The sequence below is a fragment of the Phyllobates terribilis genome, unplaced genomic scaffold (genome assembly GCF_046119375.1).
Source record: "Phyllobates terribilis strain yellow unplaced genomic scaffold, ASM4611937v1 Scaffold_2__4_contigs__length_985480577, whole genome shotgun sequence".
Lineage (NCBI taxonomy): Eukaryota > Metazoa > Chordata > Amphibia > Anura > Dendrobatidae > Phyllobates > Phyllobates terribilis.
The window spans coordinates 193,403,603-193,422,851 of record NW_027362762.1 but is presented as its reverse complement, the minus strand read 5'-3'; the positions used below and the strand labels follow the sequence as shown (position 1 = coordinate 193,422,851).

General features: G+C 44.5%; 1 protein-coding gene across 6 annotated transcripts in view; it reads left to right on the top strand.

Moving 5' to 3' along the window:
* ANKRD52 (ankyrin repeat domain 52) overlaps nt 1-19,249 on the top strand; it is a 75,945-nt gene that overhangs the window by 12,031 nt on the left and 44,665 nt on the right. For all 6 annotated transcript variants that reach the window (XM_073663746.1, XM_073663745.1, XM_073663744.1 and 3 more), the window contains exons 2-4: nt 11,763-11,846; nt 17,560-17,638; nt 18,267-18,337. In XM_073663746.1, the coding sequence (XP_073519847.1) occupies nt 11,763-11,846; nt 17,560-17,638; nt 18,267-18,337 (234 nt within the window). The remainder of the gene's footprint in view (nt 1-11,762; nt 11,847-17,559; nt 17,639-18,266; nt 18,338-19,249) is intronic.

Genomic DNA, 19,249 nt, shown 5'->3' with positions numbered 1-19,249 from the left:
TCTCCAATCCATCCTGAATGCGACAGTAAAGATAATTTTCTCTAATAACCCCCCACGACAGCACACAAGAGGATGTAACCCCACCCTAGTAGGGACAAAGAGGTTTAAATAGCCCCTCCAGTGTTATTTCCTGTCCCTATCAGGGATGAAGAGGTCATCCCCGGTGTACTAGGCCGGCGACAGGCACTGGGGGAAAACTACTAGCCGGGCAGTGGAGGATCGAGCGGTCTTTACCTCTCCTCAGGGCGCTGCTCCCGTCTCCTCCGGACTCGGGACTCCCTCCTGCAGTCCACGCTCTCGGGCAAGGTCTGCAGGATCCTCTGACCGAAGGCCTCTCTGAGCTCTCCGGTCCATCTCCTCCTCCTGTCCCCCGCTGGATGCGCGGGCTATGCCGGCTCCAGGATGTGGAGCGCACGCCACGGCGCCGGAAGTGACCTCGGACGCCCGGCGGGGGATAATGTCACTTCCAGCAGTTTGCGTTCCACTGTGGACCGCATCAAAAAGCTATGGGGGAAAAAAAGTTCACCTGGACACCGGGGGAGGAGCTCTCTAAACAGAGGGAGGCGCTGGTCCGGTCGCCCATAAAAGGAGCCCTGAACAGGAAGACATCTACAGGTAGGACAAAACCATGTCTGTTGAATCCATAAAGGTGGATACCAGCGAAAAGGGATGGGGAGCCATGGTCTCCCAAGATCTATTCCAGTGTATATGGACCAAAGAGGTGAGCCAACGCTCATCAAATTTCAGAGAACTAAAAGCCGTAGAGGAAGTCCTCAGAGCAGCAGAGCCTCTGGTCCAGAAATCTCACATTCTGATATTTTCAGACAATATCACCACAGTAGCCCACCTTCGTCATTAAGGGGGCACAAGATCCGAAAGCTTAAAAGCAATCTCAACAAGAATATTCTCCTGGGCCGAAGAACATCTTCTATCCTTGTCGGCCCTTCATATCAAAGGTTCAGTCAATATCCTGTCCGACTTCTTAAGCAGAACAAAGATTCATCCAGGAGAGTGGAGCCTAAACCCAGAATTCTTCCAGATGTTAGTCGAGAGATGGGGCTATCCAGAGGTAGATCTCTTGGCGGGACAACAGAACTCGAAAGTACCTCAATATTTCTCCCTGGATCCAAACTGCCCTTGCCTGAGCGTAGACTCATTCGCTTACTAATGGGAATTCAAACTAGCGTATGCCTTTCCCCCACTACCTATCCTTTCAAAAACCTTACAGAAGATAAGGACCGAAGTGACCAGAGTAATACTAGTGGCCCCTCGCTGGCCAAAAAGAAGTTGGTTCGGAACGTTAACCAGTCTGATTGTGGAGAGCCCTCTAATCCTTCCTCCCATCAAGGATCTCCTTCTCCAGGGACCGATTCACCATCCGGATCCCGAGAGACTACACCTAACTGCCTGGCTTCTGAATTCCTGATATTAAAAACAAGAGGCCTCTCAGAGAAAGTCATCAAAACTCTTCAGAAGCGCATGAAACCTGTAACGAACACCATTTACCATAAGATCTGGAAAACCTTCTTAAGGTGGTGTGCACCCACTCGCCCAGACCCTCATAGGGCTGATGTGGCTCCGATTCTAGACTTTTTACAAGAAGGTCTGGACAAAGGTCTCAGACCTAGTACTCTTAAGGTCCAGGTAGTGACGTTAAGTTCATACTTCGATCAAAGACTAGCTGAACATCAGTGGGTGAGAAGATTTATGACAGCAGCCACCCGCATCCACCCTAGAGTAACAGACCTGGTCCCCCCCTGGGACCGTAACATTGTTCTGAAAGGGTTAACACTTCCACCCTTTGAGCCCTTATCAACCATAAGACTGGACAGGCTAACCTGGAAAACGGATTTTCTGGTGGCAATAACTACAGCCAGAAGAGTTTGTGAACTACAGGCCCTTTCGGTCAACGAACCCTACCTGAGAATCCTGGAAGATCGTCTAATTTTCCAACTTGACCCTTCATTTCTACCTAAGGTGGTCTCAAATTTCCACAGATCTCGGGAGATAATCCTTCCATCTTTTTGTGACAACCCAAAAGACAAAAAAGAGATGGAATTCCACACTCTGGACGTTCGGAGAATACTGCACTATCTTCAGGAAACAGAAGAAGGAAGGAAGGAAAGACCAGAACCTATTTGTCCATACACAAGGTCCAAACAGAGGAAAGAAAGCAAAATCCACAATAGCCAACTGGATTAAGAGGGCGATTACAGAGGCTTACCAGATCCAGGATCTACCTTCTTCAGCAAAGCTCAAGGCCCATTCTACAAGGGCGATTTCTGTCTCCTGGGCTGAAAAAGCCAGCGCATCCTTCGAACAGATTTGCAGAGTTGCCACATGGTCCTCAATTCATACTTTCTCCAAACACTACAGACTAAACCTAATGTCTGTTGGAGATTTAAGGCCCCGTCACACATAACGAGATCGCTAGCGAGATCGTTAGTGCGTCACGGTTTTGGGATCGCTGGAGAGTCGTTTCGTGATCGCTGGGGAGCTGACAAACATGCAGAACTTCCCAACGATTTCGGCCGCCCCAGCGATCTAACTAACGATCTCGGCGGTCGTTGGGACGCTTTCACACAGCAGTTATTTCAACGATCCAACGATCCACACCTTGATAGGGACTGTACTGTGTCACAAAGGCGTGCATAAAATCACTTTTCTGCGCCCCCTCATCTCCGATTGGTGGACGCTACTGCGTTCTGTTTGGGCGGCCTTGGTTTAACATCGCTACTGCGTATCCGGCCAGATGGGATCTCTACTGCGTCTCCGGTCTGAATCTGTTTACATACGAGTACACGAATGTATATGTGTGTATGTATGTGTCTATGTATCTGTATACATGTGTGTGTGTATATGTATATGTGTGTGTGTGTATATATATATATATATATATATATATATATATATATATATAGTGACTACTGCTACTACTGAAAGAATGAGAAACAAAGCTTTTGCATAGTAGAACACAGTTTATTAGACACATCAGTACAGAAATGTCAGTTGTGTAGAAACATGAGTAGTTGCCCACTATAGGTTCTGATGCTGCCAAGGAACAGCACCAGGACCGTTAAAATACTGGCAGTAGTTGGCGCGGCAGGTCTTCGCATCATGGGTGTTTCTGCCATGTCCCACTGGTTGAAGGCCTGCAATTGCAGGATCGTTTGCACGCCATTCACCGAGCTCCACTTCCCCGTTGGCTAGGTCCACAGAGTCCACGAAGCCAGGCGGACAGTACGTAATTGCATCACGTCGACGAAGAAAGTTGTGAAGCGTGCAACAGGCCAAAACAACAGAGTCTATTGATGTAAGTTTCATGTTAATTGGCGTGTGAAAAACTCTGAAGCGGTTGGCCAGGACAGCATGTCAGAAAACGTGCTGTGTGGGTGTGTGTGCGCACGAGACCTCTAAAATATCTGCCCATGCAAAAGCATATATATACACAGATAGAAGCCAAGCCCTCCCTCCCTGTAGAGCAATGATAGCAGATAATTGGTAGATATCCTATAAATGAATTAAAAATGGAAACTCATTTGAGACCCCAAACAATACCTACCTCACTAAAGATGCATGATTTCTTCAAAGTGGAGTCACAGCCGGAGAACGCTGGTGGGATCCGAAAAACAAGGACGCTGTAGCGTCCACCAATCGGGGACGAGGGGCACGGAAAAGTCCAATTTATGCACGCCTACGTGTCTCAGTTCTGAATCGCTAACGAGGTCGTTGATAAGGTGTCAAATACAGCGATGCACACTGCCCAGCAGGAGCGCAACGACCCAGGAATGGTCCAGGAAGCTTTGTAACGATCAGCGATCTCACAGCAGGGGCCTGATCGTTGCTACCTGTCAGACATAACGAGATCACTAGCGAGATCGCTATTGCGTCACGAAAAACGTGACGCATCAACGATCTCGCTAGCGATCTCGTTATGTGTGACGGGGCCTTTAGCCTCCGAAAGGAAGGTCCTTCAGGCTATTGTCCCTCCCTAGTATATCTTTGGTATACCTCCTGTGTGCTGTCGTGGGGGTGGTTATTAGAGAAAATAGAATTACAGTTACCGGTAATTCGGTTTCTAATAACCCACCACGACAGCACGGGTAATTCCCTCCCCCTCGCTTATTATTTCTACGACAGCTTGATCAGTAGAAATAAAAATTAATTTGAAGCATCTATACTCTTGTGGTCCTTTGTAATGACACTGGAGGGAGGATGTGGGAGGGGCTATTTAAACCTCTTCGTATGGGTGGGTTATTAGAAACCGAATTACCGGTAAGTCTAATTCTATTTTTATTATTTATATAGCTCCATTGATTCCATGGTGCTGTACATAAGAAGGGGGTTACATACCAAATACAGATATCACTTACAGTAAACAAACTAACAATGATAGACCGGTACAGAGGGAAGAGGACCCTGCCCTTGCGGGTTTACATTCTACAGGAATGGGGAAGGAAACAGTAGGTTGGGGGGTTGCAGTAGCTCCGGTGTTGTTGAGGTGGCAGCAGGCAAGGTCATGGCAGGCTGTAAGCTTGTTTGAAGAGATGGGTTTTCAGGTTTTGTCTGAAGGATCCAAATGTGGAGGCTAATCGGACATGTTGAGGCGCAGAATTCCATAGGATGTGGGATATTCGGGAGAAATCTTGGAGGCGATTGGGTGCAATAAGTGTGGAGGAGAGAAGAAGGTCCAGACATTGCGTAAGGGAATGTATCGGTAGATTAGTTCAGAGATGTATGGAGGAGAAAGGTTATGGATGGCTTTGTAGGTCAGTGTTAGCAGTTTGAACTGGATACGCTGGGCAATTGGGAACCAGTGAAGGGATTTGCAAAGGGGAGTAGCAAATCAAGAGATGAACCAGTCACGCAGCAGAGTTAAGGAAGGACTGGAGGGGAGATCTTATTCTTCTCCAACCGCTAAACCGATGCCTCTACCCTGTGCCAGTCGTTGCACTGGTTGCCCATCTGATAGAGTGCAATATCAACATCACTCTCACCCACAAAGCGCTACATGGTTCAGCACCACACTCACTCATCTCCCCCCATCATCACAGTCTACCATCTCTACCCGTGACCTCCATTGTTCCAATGACCTAAGACTAACCTCCTCCATAATCCAAACCTCCCACTCACGACTTCAAGACTTCTTGCATGCTGCGCCATTTCTCTGGAATGCACTACCCAAGACACTTTGATTAATTCCCAATACCCAGTTTTAAGTGTGACTTAGGCCAGTCTAAAGAAATGTGTTTTATCACCTCACCTCATTTATGCAACTATTCCCATTTTGCCCTTGCTAAATTTTCATCCAAATCTGGTCCCTTGTAGCATTGGTTTACACGACCTTCATGCGCTTAAAGGGACTCTCTCAGCACAGAATGACTGTTCAAACGAAGTCCCAACACTCAGTGCTTCACAGTGGGGCCAATCCTTTTTATACTCCTTCCCATCTGCTTGTTTTCCCTCAATCCTCCCCCACCCCACTCCTTTGACAGCTCTGGCTTCATAGGACCAGAAAAGGACAGAGATAGATGAAAACCAAGCAGGTGTGAAGGTGTATATAAAGGCTTGGCCGCGCCATGAAGCACCGAGCGCCTGTACTTGCTTTGAACAGTCATTCTGTGCTGACAGTCCCTTTAATAGCTCTCTGTGTCGGCACTTGTACACACACTGGCTGGTGACCGGTTCCTGCAGCATTATGTGCATAAACTATTTATTATATTGAGGCTGGACCGTGCAATACAAGCACTTTTCAGCAGTTACCTTTCATGTCCCCCTTACATCTGTTGAATCATGTGTTACTCTGTTTTGTCTTTTTATTGTCTGTACAAGTCCCCTCTGTAATGTAAAGTGCTGCGGAATATGTTGGTGCTATAGAAATATAAAATATTATAATACTAATATCTGTATATAAATCCTTAGTCTGAAGATCACTAATGTTGGTGGGCTGCTTAATTACTTTTCTAGTACCTGTTTTGTTTGTCACCTAAAAGCAGATTGGAAAGAAGGTGTCACAGGGCGAAAGATTTGTTTTTTCTCCTTTTGTAATGTCTCTAAGACACACGATTGCACTGGTAATTGTATTTATTGCACACTGTATTCCTGTATTATCTGCTCTGTTTTGCCGAAACAGCATGTTCATTGCATTGTAGACCTGCGTGTCAGTCCCTTTGCATCCGTTTGACACTTGATGAATCTCATAGAAATGCACAGAGCTTGTGGTCCACAAATAAGAGCCTGTTTAATTCAGAGTTAAAGTGCTGCTCTGGGGCGTGGCCTAGCTCTTGATGTGAGAGGTCGGGTGGCAGTGCCTCTCCACCACCATTAGCTTCAATTATCCTGCACAGAGCCCGAACCAGCCAAATCCCTTATCAGGAACTGCTGTCTGAGGGTCCCGGGAGTCAGAGGCGAGCTTCTGCCAGACTCAGAGAGTCCAACATGGGCCGCAAAAGGCAGAAGGATGCCGGGGCCTGCAGCAGTGCCTCAGCCCAAGATGGCACCGAGACAGAGGAAGAGGCGGGAAGGAGGAACACAGCCTATGCACGGAGGCTGGAGGCTTCAGCACGGCTGCACAGGTATGCGAGGGGCATGAAGGCAGATGAAGAAGGAAGTGAAGGCAGTGAGAAGCATGGAGATGAGGAGGAAGATGGTGAGGAGATGCCTGTGCCTGTGCTACATAATGAACAGCAGGAGGAGGGGGATGGTGACACTGTGCTGGCAGCTGAAAGTTCAGATGAGGCAGAGCAGACTCTGCGAGATGTATTCCAGGCTGTCTTATACTGCAAGACTGCTTTAACTGCTCTGACAAAGCAGGTGAATGGTCTGAAAGCCGACTTGGGAGGCATTGAGGCTTCTATGCAGAAAGTTACAGCCAGATGGGCAGAGTTGGTGTAACAGAAGATCATTTAACCTCAGTGCAAAAGACGCAGCAACAGCACACTCAGAGGATCACAGTAGTGGCTAACAAAAACGATGACCTGGAAAACCGGTCACGCAGGAACAATTTGCGTATTGTGGGCATCCCTGAAAGAGCTGAGGGTGCTGACCCCACGACCTTTGTTGAAACCTGGCTGCTGGGAAAGTTTGGGTCTAATATCCTGTCGAGGGTGTTTGCTGTGGAGCGTGCCCATCGAGTGCCCATGAGACCCCCAGTGCCTGGAGAGGGCCCTCGTACGATGTTAGCCAGAATCCTGAACTGCAGAGACCGGGACACTATCTTACGTAAGGCCAGAAAATTGACAGATCTTACCTTGGAGGGCAAACGCATTGAAATATACCCGGATTACTCGGCTGAGGTGCAAAAGCTGCGGCTACGGTATGGTTAAGTGAAGAAACAGCTCCGCTCTTTGAATGTGAAATACTCTACAATTTATCCTGCCAAATTAAGAGTGGAAGCCTTTGGAAAGGTCAATTTTTTCCCGTCACCGGTAGAGGCCGCCTCGTGGTTGGAGCGGAACCGGAGCAAATTGAGAGAAGCTGAGGACTCGGCACGGTGAATGCACGACCCTGCTATCCTGACCACTGGACAGGGTTGTGGCTCTGCATTGCTCTGCGAAACCGCAGAGGAGGGGGAGAAACCCCCGCTGGGATCTACGTTTTATAGTTAATTTGTTTGATTAATGGTTCGGGACTATGCATACTATTGATTATGTGGTGGAGAGACTGCCAATGCTGGAGGAGGACACGGCGCATGTTGATATGCGGTATACTACGATGTTGCTCAGGTTCTTTGAGCTCCCACTCTCACGTTGGGAAGAGAGTGACAAGAGAAGGGTGGAGGGAGGGGGGGAGTTGGATGGGTTGGATTTGCGGGAAAATGGGGTTGCTTATGCTGTTTGACCTGGTATGCTTGGGAACAAAATGGAAAGATGTTACTTGATGATGGTGGATTGTTTTTTCTAATGCACAATGAGTAACCGTACGGTTCGGATTTTAAGTTGGAATGTACGTGGTATATCTGACAGGATTAAGAGGGCAGCAGTTCTGAATCACATCAGATCTTGTGATCCTATGATTGCGTGCTTACAGGAGACCCATCTCACTAGAGATACTAGGCACTGGCTATCGAGAGGGTGGATGTTAAAGACATATCATTCCACTTATTCCTCGTACTCCAGGGGGGTGTCAGTCTTAATACACAAAAACGCACATTATGAAGAGCTGGCAGTGCAAGTAGACAGTGAAGGGCAGTATGTATGGATTGCGTGCAGATTGTATGGACACAAAATGATTTTAGTGGCTTTATATATCCCTCCACCTTATTCTAAAAAGGAACTTCAAGCAGTAATGGACTTGACGGCCAGATGGGGGGAGGCTCCGATGTTGATTATGGGAGATGTTAACAACACCATGAATGATTACTGGGATAAAGTACGTCCGGCAGGTATGGAAGCTGGACGGGACGGAATGACTGCATTTGGCACCTACGTGGGGGAGCTGGGGCTGGTGGATCTGTGGAGAGTACGAAATGAGGGTAAGAGGACCTTCTCGTGTCATTCGGCTACACACGCAACACTGTCAAGGATAGACCTGGCTTTTGGGGATACTGCTATGGATGGGATGGTTGGGGAGGTGGAATACCTACAGAGGACTCTATCGGATCATAGTCCTATGGTTGTCACGCTTCTAGTGGGATCTGCTCAGGGTCAGAGGGGAGGTTGGCGTCTTCACCCGACGTGGCTTAAAGTGGTGGATATGGGTGGCATAACCAAAGAACTAGAGCACTTCTTCCAAGTGAATGAAGGGAGTGCTGAGGCCACAGTGGTGTGGGAGGCTATGAAGGCATTTACGAGGGGACTCTTTATAAGTGAGATCTCACGGTGTAAGACCAAAACTAAATTGGCAGATCAACAAATAAAGGATGACTTGACAAGGGCAGAGGCAGACATGATTTTGGCGCCAACGAGTGTAGCTCACAATAGACTAAAATTGGCACAGGAGGCAGTTAAAAGCATTTGATAGCGTGGAATGGAAATATTTATGGAAAATCATGGAAATAATGGGATTTGGCCCCGCATTCATGGCCTGGGTGAAGTTATTGTACTCATCCCCAAGGGCGGTAGTTAAGGTGAATGGTGAACGTTCCAGGATGTTTGACTTACATAGGGGCACAAGGCAGGGGTGCCCTCTGTCCCCGCTATTGTTTGCGGTGGCAGTGGAGCCCCTGGCGGCCAAAATAAGTGCTGAGAGGAGTGGTCGGATTTAAATTTGGGAGGCTGGAAGAAAAAATATCACTGTATGCCGATGACATCCTGTTATTTCTGGAAAATGCAGGAGAGACATTGGGGTGCACGATGGATGTAATTAAACACTTTGGGAGCATTTCGGGACTGGAGATAAACTGGCACAAGTCTTATGTCATGGCTGTAGATAGACCAATAAAAGCGGAGGAGATAGATGAGAGGGGGAAGCAGCTCCAGCTGGTTTCACAATTTAAATACCTTGGGATATGGGTGGCGCTTCCATTGACACGATTCACGGATCTGAATTTAGTTCCTCTGCTAGAGAAATTTAAAAAGAAAATAGGCGCATGGTGCCAATTGGCTTTGACGGTGACGGGTAGAACTAACCTGATTAAGATGGTCCTTATGCCACAACTAATGTACGTTTTGCACAACTCGCCGATATGGCTACCAAAAAAACGGTTTCAGGGTATTGATTCTATCTTCAGATCCTTGATATGGGGCAAGAGGCAGGCAAGGATTAAATTGGGAACGCTGCAAAATGGGAAGGAGGAGGGAGGATTGGCCGCACCCAATCCCTGGGTCTATTTCTTGGCAGTACAGGGCCAGCATGTCAGGGGATGGAGAGAACCCGATTGTGGAGGGGCAGCTTGCCGGGTGCTGGTACATGTGTCGGGGAGACGCCCACTGGTCCAGGCGTTAGAGGATGGTACCTTTAAGAAATTGGGAGCAATATATCCTACCTTAGGCTTGACTCAGAAGGTATGGGACACTATTAAAAAGATCAGGGGGGTGGACGGGCTGACTAAGTACTCACCGGTGTTGGGCAATGAACATCTGCCGGAACTTAATAAGCTGTGTCAAATGGGCAATTGGAAGGCGCAAGGAGTGAGATATGTGTGCCAGCTGCAGAGTGGAACGGACCTGAAGACCTTTGAGAAATTGAGAGAAGAATTTGATTTGCCTTTGGTATGGGGATTTCAATACTATAGGCTTCGACATGCTTGGAGGGCACAGTGTGGATTGGGAGCCATGACGGTTCAGGGTGACATTGTACTAGACTCTGTATGTATGAAGGGAGGGACGAGGGGAGTCATATCGAGCCTATATCATGACCTACTGCACTCCTATCTGGGGGGAAATCACTTCATTGCAAAGAGTAAATGGGAAAGGGAGGTGGGTACCCTCACAACAGAACAATGGGAGGCAATTCTAGAATATGTCCCGAAGATCTCTCTAAGCGAGCAGGCACGGATCTCCCAATTATACATAATACATAGGACATACAAAACACCGCTGCGCCTGTACAAGGCGGGCTTGAGGGGAGATTCCAGTTGCCCTAGATGTGGCACGGACCAGGCCGGACTGCTACACATGCTATGGTCATGCCCACGGCTAGTGGCTTATTGGTTGGTCGTTGTTAACAAAATTGAGAGGGCTTATACATGTACAATTGACAGAAACCCGGTGCTGTGTGTTTTGGGGGAGGTGGATGGAATACCTGTCTCAGAACATTACAAAGTGGCGATAGCGCGATTGCTATATGTGGCACGCAAACTAATAGCACGAAAATGGACAGATTCGGAACCCCCCACTAGGAGGGAATTTATTGCTCAGACACGTACGGCAATGCATTTAGAGGAAAGCATTTACAGGCGGAGGCATGGAGAGAGAACTTTTGGGAAAATATGGTCCGCATGCATGGCGGTAATATGATTGTCAATGTTCCCAGGTATGCCCGGCATAAGGAGTATTGGCGGGAGGGGGGAGGGGGGAGAGGGTTTTAACTGTATTACTACACGTTATGTGAATTGTTATATGTATATTGATAACTGTTTGCTGTAAATTTTTGAAACCTAAATAAAAATAATTGGTTTAAAAAAAAAAAAGAAGTGCTGCTCTTGCGGTACAGTTTGGTAAAGGAACTGACCATTCAGAAATTCATTGGTCTGTAAGAGAATTAAAGGGAATCTTGTCGGTACAATCAGCCCCTTTACCTTCTCCCCCTACAAACTGCACATATGGGCATGCAGATCTTTGAAAGCTAAATTCCTAGACACCTTTTATATCTTCTATTTGTTGCTGCATTCCCAAGAAATCAGCGTCTTAATACTTGTGCTAATGAGACATGAAATTCCCTAGGACTTCTGCCTTCTGAGGTTGTTTCCCTTCCCTGAGCAGCCTCTGTAGCTTGATTGTCAGCTACCAATCTGTCTGACCTCAGACAAGGATATCAGGCAGAGGCTAGTTAAGTGCTCTGTCATGCCTAGAGCACTTAACGCCTCAAATATAAAACATTTTTCTGGAGAGATGCCTAAACTTGTATAAAAGTCATTATGGTGTTATTGCCGAAGAAAAATGCCAAGAATATAGGTCAGCCCATTTGCTGTAAACATTTCTGTCCGTTTTTCTTTATTGGTTGTGACTTTTCTTTCTTTCCACTATATTGACCAAAGGTCTTTCACTGTAAACTAGAAAGGGCAAAGGTTCCGGTGTAGATAATGGGGTTATGGCCATGTTACTAGTGGGTTTCTACAACTGTACAATTTATCCTGTAATGTATTTCCTTTTTCATTTTAGCATCCACTGGTCCAAGCAATATTCAATCGCAACCTAGACGAAGTACGATTACTATTGAGCCAAAAGGAAAATGTCAACGTTTTGGTAAGTGGTGATCCTCATTTTGTCAAAGCAGCACCTTTTTATTTGTGCATCACTTTTTTTTTTTCAGTATAAAAAGAAATCCTCCCAATTTTTTAAAGTTTAATCTGTGTAATGTGGTTTTAGTATTTTCTCCTTGCTAATTGTCGTCTTCACTGGTGTCCAGCGCTTCTCGTGTCCCGTCCCCTTCTCACACACGTGATTTCTGTTCTGACTTTGCCAAATCACACTGCGGTTTGTGTGTTAGCCGGAAGTAAGTATAAGCACCCATAGGCTTACCTTGCAAAAGTGACTTTTGCCTCTCGCATAGCAGTGTGAGATGGCAAATTGGAATAGAAGTTACGTGAGTGCAAAGGCGTCGGGAGACGAGCAGCGCTGGAAATCGGGCATATGGCGTGCGGTGGATATATTAAAAGGAATGTGTTAGCAGGTTTTTTTGCTATGTAATCTGACAGCAGCAAAAGGCAGGTATAGAAACCCTGAGTCCTGTGATGTATCACTTAGTTTACTGGGTGCAGCAGTTATGATGGTCACCGTTTTCTCTGCTGCAGAGCTCAGATGTTGATCTGTATAGAACTCTGCACACCATAGCTGTGTGTACATTGTGTCGTGACAGAAAGCTGCTAATCAGGGGCTGGATAGTTGTCCTGTAATGATAATCTCCCGCTGATAAAACACTGATTGTATTGAAAAAGCAAAACACTTAGTGACACATCGCTAGAATCAGGGTCTCTACTCCTACAGTATGGTGCTCTCAGATTACATAGCAAAAATCTGCCTATGGATTCCCTTTCACACACTACTTACACACACAATTACATAGGTTTCTTTATTATTAAAAAATAAGTGGAAGTTCTTCTTTAATATCCAAAAATGAAACTGAACTCTAAAATTTAAAACATAATAAAAATATATTATACCCTTGATACCTAATATATTTTCTGAAATAATAGGCTCCTGCCATATTGTGAAAATACCACCCAGTACTTTACACTCATGCATGTCTTTATGCAATTTTTGCCTAGGTGAACATGCACTTATCTTCACAGATTCATTACCACTGAAGAGACCTATACTTCTGTAATGTAGGTTAGGTTAGGTAATGTTAGTTTGGGAGGTGGTGGTGAGGATGCGACTTCAGCTCTCACTTCTTTAGACCTCATTCAAACATCAGTGATTTTTCTCATACGCAAAAAAAGATCAGATTTGTTATCAGTGGTTTGGATCTGATTTTCATCATTATTTGGTCAGTGTTTGTTTTTTTTTTTTTGTTTTTTTATATATCTTAATTTATAATTTTTTTTCCTATTTAAAAAAATTAATAAATATGAATTGCCGAGATAAGAACATAGATGGCAGTGTGTGCTGTCAGTTATTTTTCATGGACCTATATACTTGTATGAGTCTTTTTGATCCAAGGCTAGGGTCCAAAAAAGACATCTTTCACTGACTTTTTTTTATTTATTTTTTTGCGGATGCGGTTTTTAAGAAAAGAAGTTACCTTTTTTAAGTACTGGAAACAACAATTTGATGATGTAGATATCCCCGAGAAGATTAGAACGGGTTGGAGGTTATTCAGGAAACATATTATAAATGAGTCGTGGAGAGAAACTCAATTCAAAATCATGCATGGTGCGATATACGCCTTTAACCCCTTAACAACATTAGACGTACTAATACGCGTCTGTGCCCTGGGACTTAAGAGCCAGACCCGTATTAGTACGTCATTTCGATCGCCGCCGGGTGTCAGCTGATTGTCACAGCTGACACCCGGTACTATGTGCAGGGAGCAGTCCCGCACCGCTCCCCGCACATTAACCCCCGCAATGCTGCGATTAAAGTCGATAGCAGCATTGCGGTGGCAAGGGGAGGTGATCGCAGATACTCACCTCCTCTTCCGGCCTCTAGCGCTGTCTGCCGCGGCTTCCAGGATGTTGCCATGACGACCCGATGTCTTCATGACAACATCCGGGTCACCAGACAGCAGGAAGATTGTTTGGACATGCGCAGTGCATCTCCAAACTATCTTCTCCCTGTCCAGCGCTGACAGCCTGCATGGCACAGGGATGGTGCTGCATTCCTGTGCCATGCAGGCGATCAGAGAAAAAAAAGTGAAAGTCCCAGAGTGGGATAAAGTAAAAAAGTATAAAAACTGTTGAACTGAAAAATAAAAAAATTGTAAAAATATAAAAAAAAAAAATTTAAAAAAATAATCCACCAAAAATAAAAATATAATGTACCCATCAATAAATATTATTATAATAAAAAATAAAAGTACACATATTTGGTATCGCCGCGTCCGGAACAACCTGACCTATAAAACTGTCCCACTAGTTAACCCCTTCAGTGAACACGGTAAAAAAAAAAAAAACGAAGCAAAAAACAATGCTTTATCATACCGCCAAACAAAAAATGGAATAACACGCGATCAAAAAGACGAATATAAATAAAAATGGTACCGCTGAAAACGTCATCTCGTCCCGCAAAAAACAAGCTGCCATACAGCTCCATCAGCCGAAAAATAACAAAGTTATAGCTCTCAGAATAAAGCTATGATAAAAAATAATTTTTTCTATAAAATTGCTTTTATATAAAAGTGCAAAACATAGAAAAACTATATAAATGTGGTACCGCTGTAAACGTACTGACCCGAAGAATAAAGCTGCCTTATCAATTTTACCACACGCGGAACAGACCCGAAGAATAAGGTCGTCTAATCACTTATACCGCACGAGGAACGGCGTAAAAAATAAACTCTCGGGTTAGGGTTGGGCTACGGTTAGGGCTGGGTTTGCGGTTAGGGTTGTGATGGGGTTGTGATTTTTTTCAAAAGTAAGAAAAAAAGATGACGATATGGCGACTAGTGTTGAGCGCAAGTGCTCGCTACTTGAGTTTGCATCGGGTGCATGGGTATTTGAGTGACATGCTCGAGTCTCCGCCCCATATGCTTCGCGGCCAAAAAAACTTTGCAGGGATTGCCTGCCATGCACGAGCGATCCCCACATGTTTTTTTTTTGGGTGTCTAATAACCGTGAAACATGCGTGGCAGGGACTCGAGCATGTCACTCGAGCACACGCAGTACATGGTGCATACCTGAGTACCCTATGCAAACTCAAGTAGCGAGCACTTGCACTCAAGACTAATGACAACGTATTCAATATGATGACCTAATGTTATCAAATTCTGTATCGTACCTCTGGGTTCAAAATGTTCACTATACTCCTTAATAAAATCCTTGAGGGGTATAGTTTCCAAAATGGGGTCACTTGTGGGGGAGATCCAATGTTTAGACACACAGGGGCACTCCAAACGCAACATGGTGTCCGCTAACAATTTGAGCCGATTTTCCATTCAGTTTGTTAGCGGACACCATGTTGCATTTGGAGAGTCCCTGTGTGCCTAAACATTGGAGCTCCCCCACAAGTGACCCCATTTTGGAAACTAGACCTCCCAAGGCACCTATCTAGATGCATAGTGAGCACTTGGAACCCCCAGGTGCTTCACAAATTGATTCGTAAAAATGAAAAAGTGGGAAAAAAAAATACTATTTCATTTTTACGAATCAATTTGTGAAGCACCTGGGGGTTCCAAGTGCTCACTATGCATCTAGATAGGTGCCTTGGAGGGTCTAGTTTCCAAAATGGGGTCACTTGTGGGGGAGCTCCAATGTTTAGGCACATCAGGGGCTCTCCAAACGCAACATGGCGTCCGCTAATTATTCAAGCAAATTTTGCAATCAAAAAGTTAAATGGCGCTCCTTCCCTTCCGAGCCCTGCCGTGCGCCCAAACAGTGTTTTTTTCCCCACATATGGGGTATCTGCGTGCCCAGGGGAAATTGCAGAACAAATTTTGGGGTCCATTTTTTCTTGTTACCCCTGTGAAAATAAAAAAAGTTCTTGAATGTGGTTTTGAGCACCTTGAGGGGTGCAGTTTTTAGAATGGTGTCACTTTTGGGTATTTTCTGTCATAAAGACCTCTCAAAGTGACTTCAAATGTGATGTGGTCCCTAAAAAAATGGTTTTGTAAATTTTGTTGGAAAAATGAGAAATCGCTGGTCAACTTTTAACCCTTATAGATCCCTAATAAAAAAAAAAATTTTGGTTCCAAAATTGTGCTGATGTAAAGTAGACATGTGGGAAATGTTATTTATTAACTATTTTGTGTGACATATCTCTCTGATTTAAGGGCATAAAAATTCAAATTTTGGAAATTGCAAAATTTTCGCCAAATTTCCGTTTTTTTCACAAACGCAAGTGATAACGAAGAAATTTTACCAAAATCATGAAGTACAATATGTCACGAGAAAACAGTCTCAGAATCAGGGGGATCTGTTGAAGCGTTCCAGAGTAATTACCTCATAAAGTGACACTGGTCAGAATTGTAAAAATTGGCCCGGTCATTAACGTGCAAACCACCCTCGGGGGTTAAGGGGTTAATCTACCCCAAAAAAGACCCACTTTCTAATAGACTAATTGTATGTCCCAAGTGCCAATATCCACACTCTGACCTCCTACACGGCCTTTGGTCCTGTCCTGCATCGGTTTCCTATTGGGACCGGGTAGCTGACATGATTAACACCACATGGGGACCAGGATATGTCCTTTCTCCTTGTCTAGCCTTGTTACATTTTTGGACTAACATAAATAACCATAACAAATTAATAGGGAGTCCCCCCAAGTTACTACATATCTGGCTTATATTGGCAAAAAAAAGGCTCCTAGAACATTGGCTAGATCCCAATACCCCCCCCCCCCCATTACGGAACTAAGAGTACAAATGAAGCATTATATGGAGGTAGAACAACAAGATGCCCTATGTAATAAAGAGAAGCAAGCAGGCAAACTCCTTTTAAAATGGAAACAGTTTATTACAAATTGCTGTTCAATAGAGGACAAAAGAAAAATGGTAGAACCCTTTACATCTACAGCATGGTATATACTAGAAGATCTTAAAAATAACTTGGGTCCACTTCTTTTAACTGAAAATGGAGAAGAGAATGGTGAGGAGAACAATCAATTGGTCAGGACTTCTGGCATGGATATAAATGCATTAATTTTCCATGATGGCTTCAATGAGATATGAGACATACTGTCAACTAATTCATTTTGTTGGTGTGTTTTTTTTATTTTTTATTTCAATTATTAGAATAATAATTCCAAGCTTTGATTTTGATCTGTGAATAAAAATATATCTGTTATACCAATTAAATATGTGAATAGAGGCGTTATAGGCCCAGTCTGTGTACGGGCACCTTTACCTCTCTATGTACCAGATTTGATGGATTTTGTCATGAACTCAAATAAAAATGATGTTAAGGAAAGAAAAAAGAGAAATTGATAAAAAAAGAGGATTGCTCTATAGATGAAAGCAGGTATATTTTCTATCCGTGAAAAATGGACCTCTGAATGAGGCCTTAAGATTCTTGCTGCCTCGTGGAAAAACTGCTTTTTCGTACAGTGAAACGTGGTGAGACCATGCTGATCACCTAAAAGCTGTGCAACCACAATAGATGTATTACATGCTTCTATGATTTGTGTTGCTCCTTTATTTATCTTGTCTCTATCCCCATCACCACCTCCTTTTCTACTTGTTGGGTTATGCAAGCTAGTCAATCAAACACCAGTCCCTTTTAACAGAGGTCAAGTATGACATTTTAGTGAAAGGAGATTTTTTGTTCTCAAGTATTCACTAATATTATATTCTCCATTTTCACAGGACCAAGAGAGACGCACCCCGCTGCATGCTGCTGCCTACTTAGGAGACATCCCGGTTATGGAACTATTAATACAGTCAGGTAAGATGCATTAAATAAACTAATATATATATGTGTATGTGTAGTGTGAGTGTATTAATATACTCACCAACAGTTATCTTCTCAGCGATCTAGCGCCATTCTGCTCCGCTTCTCAGTGACGTCACCTCTCTGCCGACTTTCGATTACCCTGCGCTACTGGGAAGTGACTTTTTACAAGGTAAGCCTAAGGAAAGTCAGACCGAGGCTCCATAGGCTTACATTGTGCAATAGCTTTCCGGCTTACACGCAGAGCATAGAGTGAGCCGGCTAGTCGAAGTTGCGGTGACGTCACTGAGAAGCGGAACAGAAAGGCGTTGGATTGTGAAGAAAGTGACGGTAGGTGAATATATTAATACTCACTTTAAAAAAAAAAAAGTATATATGGATGGGAGTGCCTCTTTAAAAATGCACCTTTTTAATGTCTTTTGGCTACTTGTTTTCTTCTAAAGTGGAGGAGGAGGATGATGATATTTCATTGACTCTTGATGACTATCAGAATTGTATGTACATTCTTGTGACAGTTTAGACCAGAGCTTCTAACATACAACGGCATCCATCTATGTAATTTTTCGCTTCCGGCCTCTACATTTGATGGAGAACTTTTTTTTTTTTTCCCAACTGACTTTAGGTGCTAATGTTAATGCAAAAGATTCAATCTGGCTTACTCCCTTGCACCGAGCTGCAGCTGCACGAAATGAGGTACATTATCTTGTCATAAACCCCTTTTATACTTGTACTTCTGGACGTTTACATGCACAGTGTGAAATTCTCTCACTCTTTGGTACTTGGCTTAAAGGGTTATTCCCATCTCCAAGATCCTATCCCAATATGTAGTAGGTGTAATAATATTAGCAAATACCTCCAATTAGAAATGTAGTATAGTTTTTCTGATTCGATGTGTCTTTCCTCATTTGCAGGCTTTGCCGGACCTTAGGTATCCATAGTTACGACCACTGATATAGTGACAGTTAGCTAGTTGGTAGTGGTCGTATCTAAGGTCCTGCAAAGCCTGCACATGAGGAAAGAGACATAGCGAATTCGGGAAACTATACTACATTTCTAATTGGAGGTATCTGCTAATATTATTATTACTACACCTACTACATATTGGGATAGGATCTTGGACAAGGGAATACCCCTTTATGGTAATGTATCTTGGGCATTATGGATGTCATTGAGGGGTAGAGGGTGTCAGTGCTAGGCTGCCCCCTTATTAGTCAGCTTGGAGGACAGCTACATATAGTGGTAGCAGATTAATTCCCATGCTTCGGATAGGCACCAGTGTTAAATGGACTTTCATGCATTTCATATGGTTAGTGGATTGCAAGGGGTTGCAGCACGTCTGTCAGCAAGCATTGCGTCCCCTCATTCGCCAGATAGTAGTGGCTGTGCCTAAAATTGCTGCTCAGAGCAGCTTCATCCTTTGCAGCTGGGTGGCGCTGTGCTACACAAAATGTATTGGACTTTGATAAACATAGAAGGTGATACAGCACTTAATTCCTTGTTCCCCTCGGGAGTGGAGGGAACGTCATTCCATGTACCCCTCTAATACTGATGGCCTGTTCTAAGATTAGGCCATTAATTGGGTAGTACTGAAAAACCTCTTTTAAT